This window comes from Furipterus horrens, unplaced genomic scaffold (genome assembly GCF_987537825.1).
Source record: "Furipterus horrens unplaced genomic scaffold, mFurHor1.1.pri manual_scaffold_1, whole genome shotgun sequence".
Taxonomy (NCBI): domain Eukaryota; kingdom Metazoa; phylum Chordata; class Mammalia; order Chiroptera; family Furipteridae; genus Furipterus; species Furipterus horrens.
The window spans coordinates 176,073,664-176,100,134 of NW_028327171.1; the positions used below are offsets into that span (position 1 = coordinate 176,073,664).

At 37.3% G+C, this 26,471-nt stretch overlaps 1 protein-coding gene across 3 annotated transcripts in view; it reads left to right on the forward strand.

The window, feature by feature from the left end:
* The first annotated feature begins 911 nt into the window (after positions 1-911).
* The window catches only part of DNAJC10 (DnaJ heat shock protein family (Hsp40) member C10), a 44,592-nt gene continuing 19,032 nt past the window's right edge, over positions 912-26,471 (forward strand). Inside the window, exons 1-13 of one of the 3 annotated variants that reach the window (XM_090281392.1) lie at positions 912-1,137; positions 2,603-2,949; positions 4,576-4,741; positions 6,694-6,744; positions 14,905-14,987; positions 15,250-15,381; positions 16,620-16,713; positions 17,587-17,664; positions 18,198-18,241; positions 18,894-19,031; positions 21,924-22,013; positions 22,728-22,841; positions 23,320-23,434. In XM_090281392.1, the coding sequence (XP_090137518.1) occupies positions 2,746-2,949; positions 4,576-4,741; positions 6,694-6,744; positions 14,905-14,987; positions 15,250-15,381; positions 16,620-16,713; positions 17,587-17,664; positions 18,198-18,241; positions 18,894-19,031; positions 21,924-22,013; positions 22,728-22,841; positions 23,320-23,434 (1,309 nt within the window). In that variant the 5' untranslated portion in view covers positions 912-1,137; positions 2,603-2,745. The other 2 variants (XM_090281401.1, XM_090281407.1) reach the window with 2 other exon arrangements.

Consider the following 26,471-nt stretch of genomic DNA (forward strand, 5'->3'; position numbering starts at 1 on the left):
TGGAACCTTTGTGAAGTAGCTGAGCTCTGCTCAGGACAGCAGTCCAGTATAAGTTGTGGGAACCCAAACAGGATGAAGAGAGCAACTGCACAGGAGAGGGGCTAGCATCACATCAGCCATGGGAGATTGGTTCCATAGGGGGGAACTGGAAGTTAAGTGCATATATTGCAAGGGTAATGGGAATTAGGTTTCTCATTGTCAGGGAAAGGAGCTACATGTGTGGAAAGGAGAAAACTAGAATGAATGGAATGACTCCTGTGGCATTATACTGGAATTAGCAGTTTTAGTGTAAACTCATGGTTTCGCATACATGTAAATATGAACCTATATATGTATGAATATGTGTGTACATATATTCCCTACCTCTAACCACTGAGAAGGCATGAAAGTAATACCATGCCAAAACCATAGAGCATGCCTGACACCTCGATCTTGCTAAGTATCATTCTGCAAAAGAACCCTATATTCTAACACCGTAAACCATGTCATTTCAGTTGAGCTTTCCTTTTCTCGGAAAATTTCCCCTTTCTGCCGCACCCACCAGAAAAGTCATCTGTAGCCCTGCCTCCCCTTTAAGAACAGAATCACTGCAAAACCGCAGCACAAACCCCGCCCTTTGGGGGGGGGGTGCTTCCCTGTCACCATAACAATGGGAGCAGGAAGGGGCGGGCTTCCTTGTCCCGTGTCCTTCCAGTTGCCTGTGCTGGTCCTCCATGTGCTGGGGCGCGAACTTTGCGGTTATAGCGCGTCGCTTAGGTCCGGGTTGAAACCGGAGCCGGATTCCGCACCGACCGCCACGTCAACCTAAACCTACACCGCCCTCCCCACCGTGCCGCGTGCACACCAGGCTTCAGGCTGGTCTTCCCAGGCCCTTCCAAGCACGTCTTTCCCACAATGCCCTGCGCCAGGCCCCGCCCCGGTTCGCCCCGGAGGCCGGCGCGCCCGGAGCCGACCGGAGCTGGGCGCGCTCGCTGCTGCCAGTACCACTTAACCTTCCTCGTCTAGAGCGCGGCGGCAAGGCTTTCGGAGGGAGCGCGCTTCCCTCCCACACGCACAGCTGCGCTCGGCTGGGTCGGGTCAGCCGTAAGAGATTGAGGATGCGGGAGTAGCTGCTGGTGGCGACCCCGCAACATCGAGGTGGGCATGGGCCGGAACCGCGCTGGAGCCGGCGGCATCCCGGACCCTCCTTGAAAGGAAGGCGGAACTGCCGTGCGCCTGAATTTGAACCCTCTTTACTCAGGGGCCGGTTTACTGTGTTCTCGCTCCCTGTCTTCCCTCCTATTACTCCTCACGCCCGTGGTTCCCCGCTTCTTGATTCATTTTCTCACTTTAGCTTCAGTTATTAGGGCTCTATTCTCCCCTTTTTGTCCCGAGACTTCACACACCAGAACACTTGACCGTCTTTGTAGACCGGTATCTCCATCTTTTTCCTCTCCCCGTATCCCCTTTTAGAGTGATGGCCGCAAGAGGTGTTCGTATTGCATTTACCTGCAGCTTTCACCTGTCCCCGCAGCTCGGCACGGGGCAAGTCACTCACACCCACGCTGAGAACTGCTAGGCGAGGATCACCACTTGACCCAAAGTGGTGTTTGAGGATATGTTTTCTATTTTTTCCTAATCGTTTTCTGATCTGGATATTTGTTGATATCCATCACTGCATTTTACAAAGGTATTTTTTAGAAGCATGAAAAGGGGGGATTAGAAATGAGCCAAAGACCATTAACAGGTAAGGACAAAAACATTTAAATGGACGTTCAGGATTAAATGAAGAACCTGAGGGTGCTAGGGAGGTCAGTTTTTCCCCTAGCGTTATGAGATCTTTGAGAGTAAAGTATACCCGTTTAAGTGCGGTCTGAATTTATTTTTCCCCTACCCAGGTGAGCATGTCTAAGTAACTGATTTCCCTTCTTTTTTCTTTGTCTATTTGTATTTCTCCAAACGTAAATGTGCAATAAAGTTACACTGTTAGTTTGCAGTTATTCTTCTATTTTTATAAAATAGTCTCTACTTAGATGTAATGTAAGCACCTTATGAAAAAATTTTGGGGAAACGGGCCTACTATGTAAGTTGTCTTATAGCAATAAAAATTCACTTCCATTTTTGGAAGGGTTATGTGAAAAATACAGACCTTTTGTAAAGCACCTGTGCTTCCTTCTGGTCCCCTACCCCCACCCCCACAAAGGATATTTTCTATATGTGAAATCTGATTAAAATGAAAACTAAGTAGTGTCAAAGGGGTGAAGCAGTAGCCAAGAAGGAAGCGGCATTACAAAAGGGCAATGCTTAAACTGGGTAGAAAAAGGAAGGAAAATGTCCACTCCTCCCACCCTTGTGTTCTGGTGCTAATCAGAATAAATTGCTGAGTTTGTTTTTTAAATGTTCTAGCTAGCTTGTAGCTGCTGTCTTCAGTGATTTCACATATCTGGATACTTGGATATGGAAGCAGCCCAAAGGGAGCCCCCAAAGAATAGAGCCTGGGGCATTCACCAGATTTGGTATTTAATAGAGATTGTATTGCTAAGCATGTTATTTAGTAAATAGTGTTATTGCTGGGTTTTGGGTTTTTTTAATGTGTTTTAACTACTTGGTTTCTTCTCTTTAGATTAACAGTTGGGAGACAGTATTACGATGTTTGAATCACCTTTGGAGTAATTGGACAGAACTTCTCGATCTTGCAGATTACATCTACTGGAACCGGCGGGGTATCTTCATGTTCACTTAAATCAGAACTTGTATAAGAAAAAAATGGGAGTCTGGTTAAATAAAGATCACTATGTCAGAGACTTGAGAAAGGTCATTCTCTGTTTTCTAATAGTGTATTTGGCCGTTTTAGTGGACACAGATCAGGATTTTTACAGTTTACTTGGAGTATCCAAAACTGCAAGCAGTAGAGAAATAAGACAAGCTTTCAAGAAGTTGGCATTGAAGCTTCATCCTGATAAAAACCCGGTAGGTAAAAATTTCTTTTTAAACATATCTGATTAATGTATTTTAGTAACTTTTGATGTCTATTTGAACTACTTTAAATAAGTGCTCAAAATGCTTAAGAACAATCATGTCAAAAATCATAATTCTACTTATGTACTAAAAACAGAACAAAATATTCTTGTTTAAAATAGTGTAAAGGAATGTCAGAAACAAAAATGCAATTCCCTCTTAATTTGAGAATTAAGTTCCCAACAGTTCTATTACAGATGTTAATCCCAAAGCAGACAATGTCTGTGAAGTAGTTTTCTTAGTAAAATAGGATAAGGTCAAGTTTTTTAGAACAGTCAAAAGTAATAATAATAATTTCTGTATAACTTAGAGAGTATGCCTTGCTAAAAATGGCAGTAATAACATGCTAATAATAACATTCTTCAACTCTCACTGTTTTCTCCCATGCACAAGTCTAAGTCCAGAGTCAGGAAGTATTATAAATAAAGCTTGAGAATAACCAAATCAAGTTAATTTCAATCATAACTTTTTGATTGTGTATCCAGTAATGTAATATTTTAAAACTAAATTAGTTTTCAATCTTATCGTATTTTTATAGGTCATCTAATTACTTTTTTATTGAGATTTGTCACTTGTCAAGGAGAAAGATATGGTTGTAATTTTTTCTAGATAGAATTTTTAAAATAGGATTGTTTGCTTAAATCGGAGCACTGGAATCAATATTTTTCTGAAACTTTGTTACTTGGTAATCTTTCTTTCAAATCTATGGTCTGCTGCTTTTAGGTTTATTTTTCTTTAAAATTTCAGAATGTGATTTTTTTCAAGTTTCCATATGAAAGGTGGTACACCGTCTACAACTAAGTATTATATAGATGAAAGCATTATTTAAAACCAATTCTTTGAAACAGTAACAAATAAGGAATATTTTCAATCCAGTTTTAGTTCTTGCTCTGATACTAGTTTTTATTTATCTGATGGATTGGGGCAAATACTTTTCTTTTTTTAAATCCAAAACTGAGCACATGCTTATTGATTTTTGTAGAGAAAGGGGAAGAGAGGTAGTGGAAGAGAGAAAAACATCAATCAGTTGCCTCTTGCACATGCCCCAGCCAGGGACTGAACCAGCAACCCAGGCATGTGCCCCGAACAGGAATCAAACTGCAGCCTTTTGGTGCACAGGACAATGCTCCAACCAACTGAGGCACACCAGTTGGGGCACATACCTCAAATAGAAAAGCTCAAATAGAAAAATAATCTACAAATTTATTTGTAATTGTTTTAGGCGTAACAAACAGTATTTAACAATAGTAAGCATTTCCAAAGGTTCACTAGTCAGTTTTTTCTCAGTTGCATTTGTTAGAAGGAATGACTTATACCATGTAACCATATCTATCAATCTTTTGAGGCATCAGTTCTCATTTCTCTTTTACTTTTCTTATTTTTTTTGGATTGTAGATCTTTAAAAATTATTTTTTTTTAAATTTCAACCCATGATAATAACTTCATCTTGCACTAGTCCTTCTTACTTTGATATCTATTCTCCCAGAAATCTTAGGATTAAATTAAATCTAGATACAGGTTCTGAAGAGACTTGATTGTGTAACTGAAACAAATGTTATATCTAATATTTTTTAATAGACTAACCCAAATGCACATAGCGATTTTTTAAAAATAAATAGAGCATATGAAGTACTCAAAGATGAAGACCTGAGGAAGAAGTATGACAAATATGGAGAAAAGGGACTTGCAGATAATCAAGAAGGAGGCCAGTATGAAAGCTGGAATTATTATCGTTATGACTTTGGTGAGATGATACGATATTCTTTATGAAATTCTTGTTTTTTATTTTAGTAAATTTAGAAAATTAATTTTGTTTCACCACTTAGTTTATGTAGTTGATATGTGTTACTTGACTCTTTAGTGTAGCATGGGAGTGGAATTCAAAAGAAAATTTGGGTGGTGGTTATTATCTGCATAGATATGAAGGTGTTTGGGTCATAATCTGTTGAATACTTTTAAAATAAGGTCTGCTATTTAATTCAAAAATATTTGCATTAGAGTTAAAAACTGAAGCCTGTAAGAGTTATAGAGCTTTATATTTTCCAAGAAAGGCTAAAGTTTCTCTTAAGTTTAATAGTGGTCACTTCAGTAGAAAAGCCATCTTTAATAATGGGTTACAGTGTTGACAGCAGTAAGAAACGGGGCAAAAGCAGAAAGTAAACAAGTTAAAGTAATCAAGGGATGGGGAAGTGCATACAGGTATCAAAGCAAGAGGGACCATTCAGGTACCCAGTAGTTCTCTCTCTCTCTCCCTTTTTTTTTTTTTTAAGACTTTATTTGTTTTTAGAGAGAGAGGAAGGGAGGCCGAAAGAGGGGGCGAGAGAAACATCAATGTGTGGTTGCCTCTTGCACACCCCCATCTGCAGACCTGCCCACAACCCAGGCATGTGCCCTGAGTGGGAACCTGTGACCCTTTGGTTCACAAGCCAGTGCTCAATCCACTGAGCCACACCATCCAGGGCCCCAGTAGTTCTCTCTTAAGTGATTAATTAACCTCAAATGCAGGTTATAGTAGGCTAAATAAAATGCTTTTATAGTAGGCTAAATAAAATAATTTTGATTTATCGCTATTTGTTTTTCAAGACTAACTTTGTTTTCAAAGTAGTATTTTCAGATATATTCACTACAACATGATAGTCTGTATCAGGTGTCAACAATTTACATTTTACAGTCTAAATCAAGCTTGCCACTTGTTTTTGTAACATTTTTATCAGATGCAGGCATACATCATTTTATTGGGATTCAAAATCCACATTTTATTGGTATTTACAAATTGGAGGCAAGACCCTCCACCAGCAAAAAGATTACAGCTCGCTTTATTATGGTACTGGCTTTACTGCTGTGGTCTGGAACCAAACCCACAATATTTCTGAAGTATGCCCATATGGTTATGTATATTTTGTTTCTGCCTTCTTTCACACTTCAGGGGCAGGGTTGACTAGTTGTGACAAAACCTGTATGTCCCACACAGCCTGAAATATTTACTAACTGGCCTCTACAGAAAAGCTTGCTCACCCTTGGTCTATATAGATCACTAATATTATTTGAATATTTTATAATAGTAATGTGAAGTTTTGTCAAATAGGTTTTAATTATGGTAAATAAAATTTAATTTCCTTAATAAGTTTGTCTTTAACTCTGTAAATATTTTAATTATAATACATTTAGTTATAGAATATAATTTTTAGTGATACCACTTATAAAAACATGTAATTGAAAAGTAAATGAGGTCTGTAGTCTAGTTAACAGTAATGTACCAGTGCCAATTTCCTGGTTTAGATCTTGTACTAAAACTGTATGCCATGTCATCATTAGAGGAAGCTGGGGAGAAGGTACATAGAGTCTGTATTATTTTTAAACTTCCTGTTAGTCTATAATTATTTCAAAAATAAAAGTTTAAAAAAGCATAATAGAAGTTTTCTGTGGAGATGAAATTATGTGACTGTTAAGAACCCCACAAGTGCACCTGTTGCAATCCATATCAGAAAACTAATATCATGATCAATCTTTAAATGAATCACCAATGGTTTTGTGAGCCCTTGGCTTTTCTCTTGTTGCATATTTTTCAGCTTTGAGATTTAGTATAGGATCTGATTTTTGATGATTAAAACAAGAATAAGTAACCTATTTTTACATGGAAATTTACTTTTATGATGAAGTTTTAATTTTATAATTTTTATATACTTTTAAAATTAGGTATTTATGATGATGATCCTGAAATCATAACATTGGAAAGAAGAGAATTTGGTAAGTCTATTGACATACAATTTTCTAAAACTAGTCCAAGACCAAAATTTAAAACTTTCGATGACAGTTGTATTTAGAATTTAGATTTGGGAGGATGAGGTGTTTTTTGCAAGGTTATCTAATATATATTATATATTTAAAAATGTTCTATAACCATAATTAAGATTTTCACATAGTTTGTTTTATTATCATCATCAACTTTTCCATTGTCTTAATGAATTTTAATGACTTCCTATGCAGTAGCTATTACAATTATTCCTCACATTTTACAGGTAAGGAAATGAAGTCTTGGAAGGGCTAACTAAGCAACATCCTCAACATTCTATGCATGTGTGTTTACTTAAGATTGATGAACCGATATCATTCTTTGTTGTATATAAGTGTTTTTACAACATTTTAGAGTACATTAGGTGAAAAAAGCCTAAAACAAAATTGTATGTGCAGTATAATATAAATCATGCAAACTTTATATACGTACATGCATAGAAGATAAAAGTTGGGTGAGAACAAAGTTGCCACCATTCCATCTGGTATCTAACATTGCTCTTTCATATTACTGTACTAAGGCAAGCTGAGGCTGCAGTTTTAGTTAAAGAAGCCAGGGGAAAATAGCAAGCATGATAGGGTTATCAGTTTGTATTTACATAAATATTACATAAGCCTACTTGGTTGTGGGTCTCTTTCCATTACTACCGGTAATTGTTTTGGGTTGCTTAGTTTTATCTTTTGTTTAATTATATAAATAATTATAAAGTTATTTTAAAGTTACATCTGTTTTCTTCCTACAAAGAGGAGTTATGCTTTCTTCTGGCTGGGGTCACTAACAATCTCAAATCAGCTTTACCAAACAGAGAGTGAAATGATTTAGAAGGTGAGATTTGGATTTTAAGAGGACTAGTCATTTTCCAGTTCATCTTTATTTACAAGACCTTTCCTTCTATGAGCCCTGAACTCCATTTTTGTCCCTCTAGTCTCATGAATCTATTGGAAGTTCTGTGTAGTTTTTTTACCTATCAACTCCCTCTTCTAGAGGTTAGGGGTGGCAAACATTGGTCCTCTGATATCTACCGCCTCCCATACCTTGATCCCCTTATTCTTCACTGCATTGGTAACTCCGATGCTTTTAACAGAAATCTTTTGTATTTTGTTCAGTTCTATAGTTGTAGTGGGAGAGTAAGTCCAAATTACATAGCTTACTTTTATCAGGAGTGGAACTATAGAATGATCAACTGTAGTATAGAAGGGAAAATGTAATTAGTAAACACTCTGAAAGCCTTAAAAATGTTCTCATCAGACTTCCTTTCAAGATGGCAGTGTAGGTAAAGGTTGTGCTTGCCTCCTCCCACGGCCATATCAAAATTACAATTAAATTATAGAACGGCCACCCTTGAGAACCACCTGGAAACTAGCCCTATAACTAAGGATATAAAGAAACCACATTGAGACTGGTAGGAGGGGTAGAGACGCGAAACAGGCTAATACTACACCCGCATGTAATGATTAAGAATCCAGAGAGATATTGTGGCTGCAGAGAGCCCCACTGAGGAGCAATGGGTTCCAGCCTCACACTGGGCTCCTCAACCCGGAGCTCCGCTGCCAAGAAAAATTCCTATGATAGCTGGCTGTGAAAATCAGCAGGGATTGTACTTGGGGAGGCAAAGAGCTGCTTTAGACCCAGATATAGTCTTATGGCAGGGCCCAAGCATAGGCTCACTCCCTCACAAACACTCAACCTAAGCTCTAGAGAAGGCATTTAGAGGAGGAACTGAATTGTCTTGCATCAGGGAGAGGGTTGGATGGTCAGTTCTCTCTCGAACTAAAGTCCTGGTAGGTACCATTGTTCTTTTTTTACACCCTCCCTGGACACAACCTGCAGGCATGGGCAAGCACTAAATCTAAGTCTTCCTTAATATGGCTAACGCCATCGCCCTACCCTCATGATTCTCTGAGTCCTGCCCCACTCAGTTCACGTGGCAGACCCGAACTCCTTTCAGAGGATAATCTGCACAATGACAGGCCTGGGCCTGCACTGCCGCCTTTCCTAAAATCCCTCAAAGGTCCATCAGCTCCAGACAGGCAGCGGCTGACCTCAGCTGCCGTGTGTGACCCGCCAAGTGGCTCCACGCCCAGCCTCAGTGGCAGCCGGCCTTGGGTCACAGCATGATTACCCCTGGGCACTGCCAAGCTCAACTCAGGGAGTCAGCAAGTGCAAATCACTTTGTAGCTCCTACCAGGTGATCCCGAGCCAGACACAGGCAGTGGCTGACCTTGGCTTGATTGGAGCCCCTCCTGAGAGGCCCCTCAACCAGCACACCTGGTGGCCAAGTTCCAACCACGCCAGAGCATCACCTGTATGTGCCATAAAAGACACACTCAAGGGTAAACTAGCAGGCACCAGAGTCCTGCTGAAGCAGATCCCACTTAGTGGGGTCAGTCCCTGCACAACAGCTTGTCTGCTATAGTCACAGCCAGTACTCACAGCCAGTTAGCCTGAGGGTCAGTCCCACCCACTGGCATGCCAACAGTAACCAAGGCTCAACTATAACAGGAGAGCCCACATAACCCAGGGACACCTGGCTCAGGTGAACAGGGACATTCCATCACTGGGCCGCACAGAACACCTGCATGAGGTCATTTTACAAGATACTTTAAAGGGCCTTCATCCAAGACTGGGAGACCTAGCAGATCTAACTAACACATTGAAACAAACACAGGGAGAGAGCCAAAATGAGGAGACAAAGAAACAGGTCCCAAATGAAAGAACAGGATGAAACTCCAGAAAAGGAACGAAACAAAACAGAGTCAAGCAATCTACCAGATTATATACACTAGTTATAAAGATGCTCAGTGAATTTAGGGGAAGAAGGAGTGATGTCAGTAACAACATCAACAAAGAAACAAAAGGAGTAGAAAACAAAAAAGAACCAGTCAGAAATGAAGAATGCATTAGATGGAGTTTAGAGCAGATTACATGAAGCGGAGAATTGAATCAGCAATTTGGAAAATAAGATAGCAGAAAAGACCCAATCGGGACAGTGAAAAAAGAAAATGAGGATAGTTTATGAGCTCTCTGGGATAACATCAATAACATTCTCATCATAGGGGTACCAGAAGAAGAGAAAGAACAAAGGATTAAAAACCTATTTGAAGAAATAATGACTAGAAACTTCCCTACCCTGGCAAAGGAAATAGACATACAAATCCCGGAAGCACAAAGATTCTGAAACCCACACTGAGACATAATTAAAATGCCATTGGTTGAAGACAGAATCTTAAAAGTGTCAAGAGAATAGCAGTTAGTTACCTGGAAGGGAACTCCCATAAGACTGTCAGCTAATTTCTCAGCAGAAACTTTGCATTTTATAAGGGATTGGCATAAAATACTCAGTGATAAAAAGCAAGGACTTACAACCAAGATTACTCTCTTCAGCAATGCTATCATTTACAGTTGAAGGAGAGACAAAGAGCTTCCCAGTTGAGGCAAAGCTGAATGAGTACATCACTAACAAACCAGTTTTACAAGAAATGTTAAAAGGACTTCTTTAAGAAGAAGAAAAAAATCAAAACTGTGAATAAGAACATATCTCAAAGGAAAATCTCACAAAGGGAAACACATAGTAAAAGCAGTGGATTAACCAACACTAAAGCTAGTACAGAAGGTTAAAAGGCAAAAGTAGGAAAATCATGTGTAATTACAACAGTAAATTAAGGGATACACACAAACACACTACAAAAGTAAAAATAATAAAGCATAAACATGGAGGGGATTAGTAAAAATGTTAATGATTATAGAATGTGCTTGAACTTAAGTAACCACCAACTTAAAATAGACTGCTATAAACATAGCTTGGTATATATGAGGCACATAGTAACCACAAACCAAAAATTAGAGATACACATGAAATAAAGAGAAAGGAATCCAAACACAATACTACAGAAGTCAACAAACAAGGGAAGAGAGCAAGAGAATAAGGAAGGAACAGAGAAGAACCAAAAAACCAACAGAAAAAAAATAAAATGACAATAACTACATACCTATCAATAACTACTTTAAATGTAAATGGATTAAATGCTCCAAAAGACAAAAGGATAAAGACGTGATACATATACATGGGGGGACCTCCCCCCCCCCCAAAAAAAGAAATTATCTTCTGGAGAGCGGGCCTGTTGTAGTACAGGCTTCCCCCTCTAGGAAGTGTTCTAGGAACCCACCTGTATCAGTGTCCCAGCTGGTGTCAGAGGCTGGGGCTTCAGTAAATTCTTTTGGAGGACTCTTCCAATGCATTTTCCCATTTCATGATGGGTGATCTATGAGCTCACCTGCCCACACCATCCTGAGTATTCAGCAGTTTTTGACCAACCCTCATGCCCCACCCTCCATACTCACTTGATCTTGCCCCAAGATACTTTTTGTTTCCTGAATGAAAAAAGTCCTCAAAGGTAGTATTTTGCTGATGTGGAGATGTGGAACAGGTGAAACAAACAAACAGAAAAAACAGCAGCTCTATAAGGTATCAAAATTGACAAGCTCAAAAGCTGTTTTGAGCAGTGGAAAAAACATCTCTATGAGTATACTGCATCAAATGGAGAGTACTTTGAAGGTGACTGAAGTTTAAACATGTAAGAATAAATTCACAATTTTTTATAAATTCTGGGTTCTTTTGGGACCCCGCCCCCTTGTATACAGTGGAGTATTACTCAGCCATTAAAAAAGAATGAAGTCTTATCATTTGCAACAATATGGATGGACTTAGAGGGTACTCTGTGCTAAGTGAAATAGGGCAGATAAAGAAAGAGACTTCCAGCCAAAATGGAAGCATAGACAGACACCCTGTATCTCCCTCCACAACTAAGAAGGAATACAACTGCCTCAAAACTAGAGACAACCAGAAGGTCCAGAAAATCAAACTGCATGGAAGTCCAGCAAACAAAGATATAATGAAGAAAGACTCATCCAGACAGGTAGGAGGGGCAGATCCGGGGCCGAGAGGATGTGGTGTGATGGCGGCAGCGGCAGGCCAGCAGAAAGCGCAGTCACATGTTTTAAAGTCAGGAGGGACACCTGGGGAGCGTTTTCAGCTCCTCACCAGACCTAGCAGCTCACAGTCCCAGCACCGGGGAAAATCAAGCCTCATTGCTTCTGACTGTGCAGGCCAGTGGACTTTGGGGTGAGGCAGAAACTGCCAGTCTCAGCAGAGTCCGCTTGTTTAAAGGGCCCCCATAATCCTAGAATGTCCACAGACCCACCCACTCTGGGAATGACGGCCAGGACAGCAGCTAGAGGGGCGCCAGTCCAGTGTGGAAGTGGGAGAGGTGCCTGGAAAGGGGGCGAGTGCTGGGCAGGCAGCAGTGTTCCCTCTCGGACCCCTCCCCCACATACAGCGCCACAACATGGTGAAACAGGTTGCCCTATACTGATGAATCCCTAAGGCTCCCCCCCTTACAACATAAGAGGAGCGACAGCTCTACCTAAGACACAGAGGCAAACAAACACAGGAGCTTGTCAGAATAAGGAGACAGAGAAGTATGGCCCAAAAGGGGGAACGGATCAAGGTTCCAGTGGGAGAACTAAGCGACGAGGAGATAGCCAACCTCACAGATGAGGAGATAGCCTAATAGACCCAGAATTCAAAGCACTGGTGATTAAGATGGTCACAGACTTCACAGATAGGCTTGAGTATGGCAGACGTATATGAGAAGAAGTGAAGGCTGTGCTAAGTGAAACGAAGGAAAATCCACACAAAACCAATGGTGAATGGAAGGAAACCGGGGTTCAAATAAATGATTTGGGACATAAGGAAGAAAAAAACAGTCAACCAGTGCAGAATGAGGAAGCAAGAATAGAAGAAAATGAGGAATACTTCCCAAATTTTGTGAAGAATATGGACATACAGGTCTGGGAAGCATGGAGGGTCCCGGGCGAGCTGGACCCAGAGGCGACCACACCAGGATGCATCATGATTGAGATGCCAAAGGTGAAAGATAAAGACGGAGTCCTGGGGGCAGCAAGAGAGAGGCAGAGAGTTGCCTACAGGGGGGTGCCTATAGGACTATCAGCTGATTTCTCAGAGGACACTTTGCAGGCAGGAAGGGACTGGCAAGCAGTATTCAATGTGGTGAAAGGCAACCTGCAACCAGGACTACTCTATCCAGCAAGGCTATCATTTGGAATGGAAGGGCAGATGAAGTGCTTCCCAGACAAGTTGAAGCTAAAGGAGTTCATCATCACCAAGCCATTATTATAAGAAATGTCAAAGGGACTTAAGAAAAAGAAGATGAAAACTATGAACACTAAAATGATAACAAACTCACAACTATCAACAACTGAATCTAAAAAATAAAAACAAAATCCAACTAAGCAAACCAGAATAGGAACAGAATCAGAGGTATGGGGATCATTTGGAAGGTTATCAGCTGGGAGAGGGGAGGGGGAGAAAGGGATTAAGAAACATAATCAGTTGGTACAAAATAAACAGGGGCAAGTTAAGAATAATATAGGAAAGGGTGAAGCCAAAGAACTTATATGCACGGCCCATGGACATGAACTAAGGGGGGTGGGATTGCTGGAGAGAAGCAGGGTACTGGGCAGAGGGGAGCAAAGGGGAAAAAAATTGTAACTACTGTGACAACATAATAAAATATACTTAAATGTAAAAAATATATTTAAAAAAAAGATACCATATGATTTCACTTATATGTGTAGTTGTGTAGTTTAGAAGCCAAAAAATTGCATTTTGAAATATATTTGTTGTGTTCTTGGTCATTGGGTTATACAAAAACATTGCATTGATATTTGATGATACAGTATTAAAAACATTTTTAACCATATTATTCAGGAACAGCGGTAAATGAGTAAGTATGTTAAGGAATGTATGAAATCAGAGTACCAAGATAGGAGAATATTTACTGCAAACAAGGTTTTGTTTCTAATTACATGCCATTCAGATTTGTTGGGCACCATATTATTAAGACAAACAGTAATACCATATCTAATTGCTCTTTTCATATGTAAATAACCACCTCATTACTTGTTTATAACTAATGAAATATCCCATTTCTATTAAAGTTTCCACTGTCTATTAAGATTTTATCTAAATTAGTACCAGGTGGTGGTCTAAGTCAATGTGTCAGTTATTTCGACCACCTAGATAGAGTTGCCTATTTGCCAGACTTTCTAAACATTGCCAAAGAACAATAGATAAAATCCTAACTTACACACTTTATCGTAATGTATGGGTTAACTGTTCTTCCCATAGCTTTGTGTTTCTTGTAATTAAAATGTAGATGAATATTAAGTCCTACACATGTCACAAATAAATCTGAATCTGTTACACATACTTAGAATAGAATAGTATGTATGTTTTGATGTCTTACTATCCTTAACCTGTGAAAATTTTATGTAAAAATTAACTAATTTCAATGTGGAATCATATGGAAACTTTAACCAAAAGAAAATTGTCTTCACCTTTTTATCTTAAATGTTAGAGCACATCCTTACAATGTTAAAATTTTTAAATGAATAATTTTGTTGACTTGCATCAAGTCATGTTATAGATTATAATATATAATGTATTGTTGGCTAGACATTATGTGGTGTTCAGATCTATTATATTACCAAATGTGTATTTATGTTTTGAATTGTTAAAAATGTTAATACTTTTCAAATAACACAGTTACAGCAAATTTCTTAAGGGCAAAGATTAAATTGAATCCCAGAGTCCTTACTAATATTGTGTAGGTTTCTTATTTTATTCTTTCAGTATTTGAAGTAGCTATCAGAATTGATTGATCACATGTATGGCCTGTGTTGCCAATAGCAGAAGAGCTTAAATCTCAGTCTCTCTTGCTGTTTCTCTTCTTCATTTCTGTCATCCACACAAACTTTGTGAGGTTTGGCTGTCGCTTCCTTTCTTTTCACAGCTTCCTGGTGACTGTTTTTAAGCAGTTCAAGTGTGAGCTTCAAAAAAATTCTTTAAGGTATCATTTGACAATTGAAATGTTTTCTTATAGAGAAAATGTACAGAAAATGATTGATAAAGGCAGTATGAAAGATGTATAACTAACTTTTTTTCATTTTGATCTGAACAAAAAAATTTTAACCAAAATATGACAAACCTTTAGTAAATAGTTCTAAGTTGTCTTGGTTTCATGTACTTTCAGATGCTGCTGTTAATTCTGGAGAACTGTGGTTTGTGAACTTTTACTCCCCAGGGTGTTCACACTGCCATGAATTAGCTCCCACAGTATGTATGTCTTACATCCTGATTATTAAAGTTTTATTATTCCTAATTGATCTGTTACTTGAGATTTTGAATATATTGAGATTTTTCTATTTATAGCAATTTATAACTATCAGAAATAATTTTATATTTTTCACATATTTATGGTTTTATTTGCTAAATATAGTCTCCTTTCAGAATATATAGCTTGAAGAGTGTTCAAGGCAAGAAAAATGATCTTACCAGAGAAATAGTTTTTTGTTTTTTGTTTTCTTTTTCCTAATAGTGGAGGGACTTTGCTAAAGAAGTGGATGGGTTACTTCGAATTGGAGCCGTTAACTGTGGTGATGATAGAATGCTTTGCCGAATGAAAGGAGTGAACAGTTATCCGAGCCTCTTCATTTTTAGGGCTGGAATGGTAAGGGATAAAGTTAACATATTTTAAATGTGTGGGACTTTATAAGAAGGAAAAGACTAGAGAAAACAGTATGAATTTATAGAATGTTTTGATATTTAATACTTATTTTAGGTGCCATCTAACTAGGCTCTAATCATAATAAACATTTTGGATATACTTTTAGATGCCATTTGAGTTGACCCTTGAATAATAACATGGGGGATTGGGGAACCTCGAAAAAAATGCATGTAGTCCTAACTGGTGTGACTCCGGTGGTTGATCATTATTCCGCAAAGCAGAAGGTCACTGGGTTTGATTCCCTGTCAGGGCACATGCCTTAGTTGCAGGTTTGGTCCCCGGTTGGGGCACATGCTAGAAGCAACTGATTGATGTTTCTCTCTCACAATGATGTTTCTCTCCCTACCTTCCACTCTCTAAAAATAAATAAATAAAATCTTTTTAAAAAAGAAAGAATGCATGTTAGTCAAGTGGGTGCTGCACATACACAAACTCCCAGCCTCCAGTTGACCCTTCAACAGCAGGGATTTGAACTGTGGACAGTTAAACTGAGCAGGCCAATTGAAAAAATTCCAAGTATAAGTGGAGCCGTGCAGTTCCATCCTGCATTGTTCAGTGGTCAACTGTACTTTCAAAATTAAATATTTAAATGTTTGCCAACTTCAATTTCTATTTTAAAGAATATAATGTAACCACCATGACTGGAGTGGTTCAGTGTGTCGCCTCAAAGTGAAAGGTCGCTGGTTGGATTCCCAGTCGGGGCACATGCCTGGTTTGCTGATTTGGCCCAGAGTCGGGCCATGTGCAAAAAGTAACCAGTCGATGTTTCTCTCTCCCATTAGTGTTTTTCTCCTTCTCTTTCTCTCCCTTCCTCTCTAAGTAAATAAATACAATCTTTTTTTAAAAAAGAATCTAATGTAACCAATATGCATATTGTACTTTGTACTTTACAAACTATTTTACAGTGTTGTCTCATTGAATATAAAGTTAGGATATCCCTTTTTTCCAGTTTTAATTGATGAAACTGAAACTAAAACTATTATAAAACTATTGTTAAAATGTCTTCCATGAATCTATACAATCAAGAATCTCAGTGTAATGTTTGGAAACACACTCTACATTTGAGAGACATCTTACTGTATTACTTGAAATAATGTAGAATTAAAAGTATTTGGTATTATTTTAGTGGGTTTTAAAAAGAAAAAGTGAAAACTGTTTCTCTTTTTACTTAAAAAATGTAGGCTGCAGTGAAATACCACGGAGACAGATCAAAGGAAAGTTTAGTGAGTTTCGCCATGCAGCATGTTAGAAGTACTGTGACAGAATTATGGACAGGTAATTTTATTTTGCTTGATTTTATTTGCCTAATTTGCTTGATTTTCAAGGCTGTTTTGAAATAGATATTTTAAATTTTTCACTGGCAATATTAATATTTTGATCCTAATATTATAATTTTAAAATGTTTCGATGCTTTTTAAAAGGGAATTGTGTCATTTGATCCTACTTCTACTAAATAGTAGGCATTTAACAAATGAATTATATCTACAGAAACAAACAATTTAAGATATGAGAACTAGATGTGAAGTGGGGCTAGATGAAAAGGCAAATTTCAAAGTGCTACTAAGTGTTTAGTAAACCAGTGTTTTATCACTTTCATAAGTATACTATATCAGGCAGTAAATTCAGGTCTGTCCAGTTTAATTTTAAAGTTTAAAAACTTCTAGTATTAGGCTTTTAGTTTATCAAGTGATTTTAGGTGGGATATTTAACTATTCCATATTACCCATGAAATGATGATATTCACATCTAAAGATACGCTTATATCATTCATAGAATATCAGTTATGTCTTGAAACTATGTTAAATACTAGGGCTTCAGTAATAAAATACATAATCTCTGCCTTCAGGGACTTCATTATTTTAGCAAGGAAGACATTAGTAAACCATTAAAATTCAACATAGTAACTATCATGCTGAAGGTAAGCTAGGGAAGTATGCAGGATATGAAAACTCAGGTGGGGTCAAGAGGAAAGGTTAGAAAATACTACTGGAATGAAGTCAGACTCAATCTGTCGTAAAAGGGCAATGGAAGCCTTGAAGGCTCACTGTGTATTTGGGAAACTAACAGTACTTCATGGATCTAACAAAAGGAAACTGTTTTCATTATCGAGTAATAAATGATCAGAAATTTGCTTTATTTTCTTTTAAGGAAATTTTGTTAATGCCATACAAACTGCTTTTGCTGCTGGTATCGGCTGGCTGATCACTTTTTGTTCCAAAGAAGGAGGTAACATATTGATTTGATACACTTACAAAATGATTACCACCCTAGCATTAGCTGACCCCTCCATCCTGTCAAATAACTGCCATTTCTTCTTTGTAGTGAGAACATTTATGTTCTGCTCTCTTAGGAACTCTCAAGCATGTAATATGCTATTATTAGCTATAATCACTATAAGCTGTATGTTAGGTCCCCAGGACTTGTTAATCTTATAACTGGAAGTGTGTACCCTTAGACTAGGAGACTATCTTAAGCATGCTACTGTAATTGATTTTTCAGTACTTCAAATGTTTATACCCAACATTATAATATTTTATTGAGTAAATATTTACCTCTTTTATTATTTTACACATAAGAAGTATGTGTTATGTGTGTAGAATGAGACTTTGACCCCATATCTACCTAGTAAATAAAGGTTTCACTGTTTACCAGTAGAGCTTAATGAATTGCCTAAGAATCAACATCATAGTTTAGGGAAAGATAAATGAAAGCATAGACTTAATCAAGCTGAAATTGCTTGCTATTTTTTTCCCCTCTAGATTGTTTGACTTCACAGACACGTCTCAGGCTTAGTGGCATGCTGGTAAGCATCAATTATTGTGTAAAACTATATAACCATGTTAAAAACACATTTAAAAATGGATTCCAAATATTTTATTTGGTAGTTTCTTGAACACTTAACTCACTTATTTATCTTTTTGTTTTCTGATAAATGTAACCATAGCTATAAGTTTCTAACGAATACATTTTGACATGAGGTACTTTTGTTGTTATTCACTGCTAAGTAGTTCGTAATTTAATTATGAAGTCCTCTTTGACCAGAGTTATATATCAGGGTTTTTGTCATTTTGAAACTATTTTTTTCTTTTGTTATTTATTTATTCAGCTCTCATCATATTATGGTTGGGAAATAGTCTTTGTTATTGAAATTCCTATTGTGGGTTAGGATTTAGCCAGTTACGAAAATTATGAAAATTCTATGTGTATTTGAAAATGATGCTATGTATGTTTAATGTAACTTTTATATCTGTTAGATTAAATTGTAATTATGTTAATGACATATTATTAATTTTAAAGTGCCCTGTTAATAATATTAATCATGTTATTCAAATCTGTATCATTTTTTAAAGCACAGTTTAATTTATAATCGTAAAGTTGTTTTGCTAAAATAAAGCTAAATCCCTTTGACTTTTTCTTCCCTTACAACACAACATATTTTTTTGTTTCTATGTTAGGATGGTCTTGTTAATGTAGGGTGGATGGACTGTGCCACCCAGGCCAACCTTTGTACAAGTTTGGATATTACAACAAGTACTACTGCCTATTTTCCTCCTGGAGTCACTTTAAATAACAAAGAGAAAAGCAGTGTTTTGGTATGAGTCATTTTAATTTCTTTAAATGAATACATTTAAATACATTTTTGTAAACAGTGAGCAAGAAAATGAATCAGTTTATATCATCTGATCTAAATATTTTAGAACAAATATTTTAATAATTTAGAACACATATTTTCTTGAAGTCTGTTTAATATATACTTCAGTTTATAAAGTCTGCTATAAGAATTATTTTTAACTGGTATGAGCCATTATACTTTTAAACACCAAAGGTATAGAATACAGTCTTAGGTTAAAGGAATTTTCATTGGTTTCCATTTATTTGAATAAAATACAGATATTGGTAGGTTTGGCTGGAACCTGTTATCTTTTTTTTTTTTTAAGGGCCATGTTAGGTTCTGGTAGAAGCTCAGTTTAGAGATCTACTGGTGTGGTTCCCGTCCCTTATTTTATGAATGAGGATCAGGCTCGTTGTCAAGGAGTTGGGATAAATAATAGGATATCAGACAGGTCTCTGAAAACCCCAAAAGAAAATAAAACACTAGTAAAGAATAAACTTTAGTTTTCTGTATTTGAATTTTTTGAAGTTGATTAAGATCGTCGGCAGCCGTCCGTCTCGAGAGACGATGGTGTAGCTTCTTAAGTGTCTATCTGCACCGCCGAGAATGGCTGTGCAGTCCGACTCAGGAGTGACACGGTATCTGTCTCCTCCCGTGTTGAATTGACATCTTGCGATGACGCTGGAGTGTCCTCTCCAGTGAAGCTGAAGCTACAGAGCCTGGGCAGGGTGATATGGAGGGTCTGCTGTTGCCCATGCAGCAGAACCCCCCTCTCTTCGCAGCCGAAGGGTCCAAGGGAAAGATGGAGTCAATACAGCTTGGCTTCAGGTGCGCCGCAGGAGTTGCCGGTGTTGACTACAACGTCAAACCGCCTTAGGGACTCCGGCTCCGGATTTTCTGTCAGGGTTTACTCCCTTAGCCTTTCCCCAGAAGAGGTATGCCGCAAGGCAGCGGAGGTTTTTTGGAGTCAGAGTTTTCCTTCTCTGATGTACCCTGACTGAAAGATCGAACCAGCGACACTTAGCTCGCAGGCCGACGCTCAATCCACTGAGCTAAACCAGCCAGGGCAGGGTTGATTAAGATACACATTAAGAAATTCATAATAATAATGTTTAAAGAAAGATGCAAAATTCACTAAAACGAAATCACCAATAGACTAGCACCATCAAATTTTGGTAAAGATCCTTCCAGATCTCTCCTTAGGTGTGCATACAGTTGTGACTTAGTGCTGGCAACTCTCCAGTTTTATCTGTGGCCTAGGTCTCTGCCTGCACTCCACACACATCCCGCTGCCTGTTCAACATCTCTCCTGGGGTGTTACTTATGTCTCAAACTTACCTGTAACTATACTCCTGATAGTCCCTAATAAATCTGCTCTACCCAGTTTCTCCATCTCAGTTGATTAAATATATATGTATGTAGTAATATATAGTACTTACGTGCAATATATATACACATACACATATATAATAGTTATCAACGATCCCTGAATTGTAATTCATAGACTAAAGGTGACATACTTATTCAGTCCTCTCAATAGATAATTAAGTTGTTTCTACTTTTTTATGATTATTAGCAGCGTCGTAATGAACAGTTTTATTCATCTTTTTGCACTTCTTCAGTTATCTGTTTAGAATGAGATAGCTTTGGCAATTTTAAATTCAATTCTTATTGCCAGATTGTCATACAAAAATTTGTGTTTGTTAACCCTCTGCCTTCAACTCATGAGGTTTGCCTATACCTTAGCCAACAATTAATACAGGGTCTTACCTTCAGTAAACTACAATCTCAGGTTTTAGTGAGATCATTGGGCTTTCTGATATAAACTGCAAGCTCAGATACGATCTTAGAAAATATAAATGAGTGATACTGGAAATGTAATAACCAGGAGTGATGAATTAAATAGTCCTTGTCCCTTCTAAAAACATTTAAGTTTTTTTAAAAAGTGTAAGACACTATGCCAGTTAAATATGTTTTAGCTTAAATTTAAAGACTGGACAATATCCTTTTATAGATATAACTACCAAGTTTTACACTTAAGACAAACAGGTTTATAAGGAGTTCTAGTGGATTCATCACTTACATGTTTATAAGCTGCTCCGGCAATATCTTTAGTGAAATTGTCAAAATGAATGTGACTAAAGTGAATGAGCTCTACTACTGAGGCATGAACAATTAGACCAACAGAGATAGTTCCATGAGAAAATATGCTGAGGATAAAATATGGACAGAAGTAAAGGAGGTATTAGAAGGGAGATGCACCCTTTTTAGTTATTGTTTGTGTTTTAAATAACAGACCTAGATCTAAAACATATTTACAGTAAGATCTTCATCAGTATATTTTACTTTGTAAAACTCATGGTTTTTGGACATTATTTCTGAAAACCTCTAAAATAAATAAGGTGGGGTATGAGTGTCTTGGATCATCAAATGTTCTAGTTTTTAATAATTCTTAAAGAATTTATAAAGCATTGGCATTCTGTGAAAACACAGATTGCATTAAAATTCCACTGAACATAATATAATGTAGCTTTTCCTACATGATTCAGAAGTGCTTCAGGTTATTGTGAGGATCATTATAGAATACACAGGTCAGTTGATAGAAAATTCCAAGTAATCAAACACCTAATAATGGAATTTGTTTAACATCACTTTTTTAAAGAAACAGCAGAGTTATGCAATTTTTAATAATTGCCAAAATATAATACTTTTGTGAGGGAGACAATATTTAGAGTAAATAGCTTGAAAATTGTTTTAACTTCTGTGACTATTTTTCTTAAAAGTTCTTCTGTGGAAACAAAAGAAAAAAGCAAAGACACTAAAATAAGTGGATGTTGGTTTAAAAGATTACAATATGTTTCTCTTATTCTAGTTTCTTAATTCATTGGATGCTAAAGAAATATATTTGGAAATAATGCATAATCTTCCTGATTTTGAACTACTTTCGGCAGACACACTAGAGGTAATATTTTTATAATAATTAATTGTAATGTTGGTAACATTCAAGTCTTAATATTTTAAAATCCGCATTTGCCTTATTCATCACTAGAGAGAAAATAGTTTCAGAGGGTTATGTATCAGTCAACTTAAGGTAAAACTCTTAATTGCAGGAGCTGCTGGTGTTACAGGGAGGATTTGTAATTTTGTAAAACCTTCCTAATCCTAAAAGGTTCCAGAAATGTCAGAAAAGGCAAGATTTTCATCACAAAGCCACTTTGATTTGATTTGGAACTTTATGCTCTTGAACAGCTTTAGAAATACTTAGTTTACAGTAGAATCAATTTTCTTTTTCCTACTTATCGCTCCTAGAGCTTTCTAAGTCTATCATCCCACCAGACTTTTTGGTAAACCTGAAAAAGCCCACTTGCCTCACCTCCTAACATTTTAGCTATGTTTTACATATAGCGAATATTTTTGACATTATTATAAAATAAACCAGTTTTGGGCACAGTTGTCTACTTTAAGATCTTATAATGTAGTGACTCTTATTATTCTGTAATTTTATATAATTAATTTATTTATTTAGTATTATTTCAAATTACAAAATATGAATATGGATGTGTCTGAATTTTTGACATTATCTTGACAGAATGGGTAGGATTGTTAAAGTAAAGATTAGAACTCTTAGAATTTCTGTCTTTAACATTACTTTTTAATTTATTAAATCACTTTTAAGGATCGTTTGGCTCATCATCGATGGCTCTTATTTTTTTCTTTTGGAAAAAATGGAAATTCAACTGATCCTGAGTTGAAGAAACTAAAGACTCTACTTAAAAATGAACATATTCAAGTAAGAAACTGTATTCTGCCCAGCTTTCTGATAGTGTGCTTTGTTATTAATTTAATACATAAAATTACATTTTAAGTAGTTTTTTCCCCACAATATATGAAATTGTCAACCTTTTTCTTTCTTTAAATCTGCTTCTAGAGCCTCACATGAAGAGGTTCTTGTTTTTCCACCCAAGATTATATAACTATTCTCTATATTTTTTGGAGTATTCTCTACATTTTTAGGAGGGTGGCTTTCTTAAACCACCTTATGATTATCTCAGGTTTTTGAACTCTCTACGAAGCATTTTTTTCCAACTAAATTGAGTTCCAATATTAAATGTAAATTAATTATTTCTCTCTCATATTTACAACCCATTAACTTCTGTTTAGAAACTGTGTTGTTAGAGCAATGTCATTTTGGGATTACCTTTATGAATACTTAATTGTATGGAGAAGATTTTATTTTCATCAAATTGAACCTTCTCTTTCCGCTGCAGGTTGGCAAGTTTGACTGCTCCTCTGCCCCAGGCATCTGCAGTGATCTCTATGTTTTTCAGCCATGTCTAGCAGTGTTTAAAGGACAAGGGACCAAAGAATATGAAATTCATCATGGTAAGAGGGAGAAAATGATAAAAATTTATCTTCATTTTCAAAGAGTATAGGCATACGTTGGAGATGTTGTGGGTTCGGTTCCAGACCACCACAGTAAAGCAAGTCTTGCCTTTAATTTGTAAAAAACACAACATCTGTGATGCACAGTAAAGCAAAGCACCATAAGACAAGGTACGACTGTAAATTTTAATTTTACTTTTTACCTTGTGTGAACATACTTATAAAAAATTTATGCTTTCTTTTTATCAGTAAATTTGTTTCTTTCAGAGAAAGACATTTTGAATTATAGTCATTTTATACTCTACTCTTGATCAGTGTTTCACTAAGAACTGTGGTGACATGTTAGACTACGGAGGAACTTAACTGTTTTTCTTGCTTATCAACAAAAGTAGCACCTACAGTTTCTCATTCCAATTTGCCAAATGTGGCATCTTAGCCATTATGAGCAATTTCTAGACATTCTTTCAAATGTTTCCTCCACTAGACTACCAAACATCTCCATTAACTGTTTTGTCATCTTTCTTGAATTTATAATTACATTTCTACATTTCATCTTGTTTGTGACTTCAGCTCCACATTCAAGCAAAGTCCAGTTCCTAGGGTTTGGGATACATCATAGTGCCTGTCCTGAAAAGAGGTGAAATGTAGCAAAAGAAAGAAACTGCTACCTGTCACACAGTTAGGTGAACAGATATTTGCCTGTTACGTGACAAGCCCTGTTTTAGGTGTTAGGAATGCAAAGTCATAAGACATGGACCTCGCTCTGAAGAAGTTTAAAATATCTAGTGTGGATGATGGGAAGGAGATCTATAAACAAATATGAAACACATTGTAATGGCCATTATGTGTAAGTTAATAAAATCAAATAAAGACTTCTGCATAGCATAGGTCAGGAGGTAATATTTGAATTGAGGTAATATTTGAATGCTCAGTTTCCCAAAGCAAATATGGAGGAACAAGAACTGAGTCCCTTTAGGCCATAAGAACTATATAAACAAACTCTTGTTTAGCAAGGAATCCTAGCAATAATTACTGTTTATTCTGTACTTTCTCTAAGGCAGACATTTTTCTACAGGTTTTGCATACTTTTGCATTTTCATTTTTTTTATCTTCTCAAAAATCCAGCAAGGGAAAAAACTGAGACTTAGAAAGGTTAAGTAACTTATTAGTTCATGACAGCAACCAGTAACTGGTAGCTGTCAAGCTAGATTTTTTGCATCCAAATATGTATGACTCCAGAGCCTATGCTTACAACTAATTAAATGCTATCTCCTTAAAATGCTAGAAATGACCACATTGTAATAATGGAGTTCTGTTCTTTTTTACCTCTAAAAGTTTCTCAGATTCCCCCTCTTCTCTGTGCTTGTCTTATTTCAGGTCCATCATCTCCTTCATGTACTATGTCATCCTCTGATACAGTTGTCCATTTCATAACCTTTCTTCTTTACAATTGGTTACTGGTTTATTTGCATTTATTGCCCTTGAACAGCTAGACATTCTCATGTCACTTTTCTTCCTGACTCCTGATTTATTTTAAAATGAAGTTCGGGTTTCTTAGCATAGGAGCAATGGATTTGCTCATCACTCTGTTCCCAGCACCTAGACTGGTGCATGGTGTGTAGTAGGAACTCAGTAAATAGTTGTTAAATTAACACGATGCATTCACAATCTGCCTCTGCTGGCTTTTTGGCCTTATCTCTCATCTCTGCCCTTCCAAATAATCATAGCTCCAGCTACTTACAGATTCTTGAAAGTACAATGTTCTTTCACTCCTCTGTGCCTTCATAGAAAATTTTTCTTCCTCCTCCGTTGTAGTCATTCCTTCCTGCCCTTCCAAATACAGGGGTTAGTAAAAGTAGGTTTACACTCATGAGTATGTGAAACAGTTTATTCTTGCATTATTATTAATTACTGTATTCTCCATATGAACAACTGTAAGCCTACTTTTGCCCATCCCTTTATTTAGCAAACTCCAAATCACTCTTTAAAACTTAGCCTAAAGCACCACCATGCCAGGAAATATACCATGAATCCCCAAGTATTGTACTTTCTTTTGTGTGCTGTCACTAATTTTATAGCATAATTTATATTGTTACTTTGGATTTAAATAGATATTGGGCATCTGCATGTGTCACTTATACTAGGGAGAGGGGAAAATGTACACCATTCTTTTTTTTGTTTTTTTCCCAACTTTTCTTTATTGATTATATTGTTACAATAGTTCCAATTTTCTCCCCTTTACTCCCCTCCACCCAGCAACTCCCTCCCCCAGCAATTCCCCCCCCAAGTCCATACCCATGGTTTGTAAAAAATAACTATCCCTCCCTCTCAGATATTAAGACCCTTTGTAATGTTGTAAAGGACAATGGGCGAAGGTCTCAAGCTCCTCTAGCTGCTTCAAGCTGAACATGGTCGTCGTCCTACCTACCCTTGGGTCCAGAAAACCCTAATAATAGTGGGGGTGTGGAGGGGAGGGTGGCCTTCCCACATGGGGAAGGATTGTGTGGACTCCAGGTCAGTTGGCTGTCCCCGGACAACGGCGTGCTTGGTTTAACAGGCTGGCATCATTGTTGTGTTCTGGGGGCAACAGACTTGGCGAAAAGGGTTAAAAGACATCATTCAATCCATAACTACTAGATGACAAAAGGCAGGGATTAATTTTTCAATGTTCCACATAAGGGGAGGAAAAAAAAAAGGGGGGGCTTCTTTGGAGGAAGGTGTGCTAGGCACATCTCGCCTGTCCAAAACCCTTTTGCCCACCATACTTAATTTGGGCTGAGGGAAATAGTTTATGTTTCCCCCCTCTCAGACCTCTGGGCCCTTTCTGTACAAGCCATTAGGATAGAAAAGAGAAACTAGTTTTAAAGTGAAGCCCACAGACCACCCCATTCTTCACCAGGAGAATCAGACAGGATTAAGTGAGGCCCATACATACAGACAATCACTCAGGTAATGAGATCATAGGCTTATGCCCAATAAGTACTTATTCATTGTCATTTTTCCCCTTTGTACTCGTGTTCTTCTCTGTCTCTCTCTG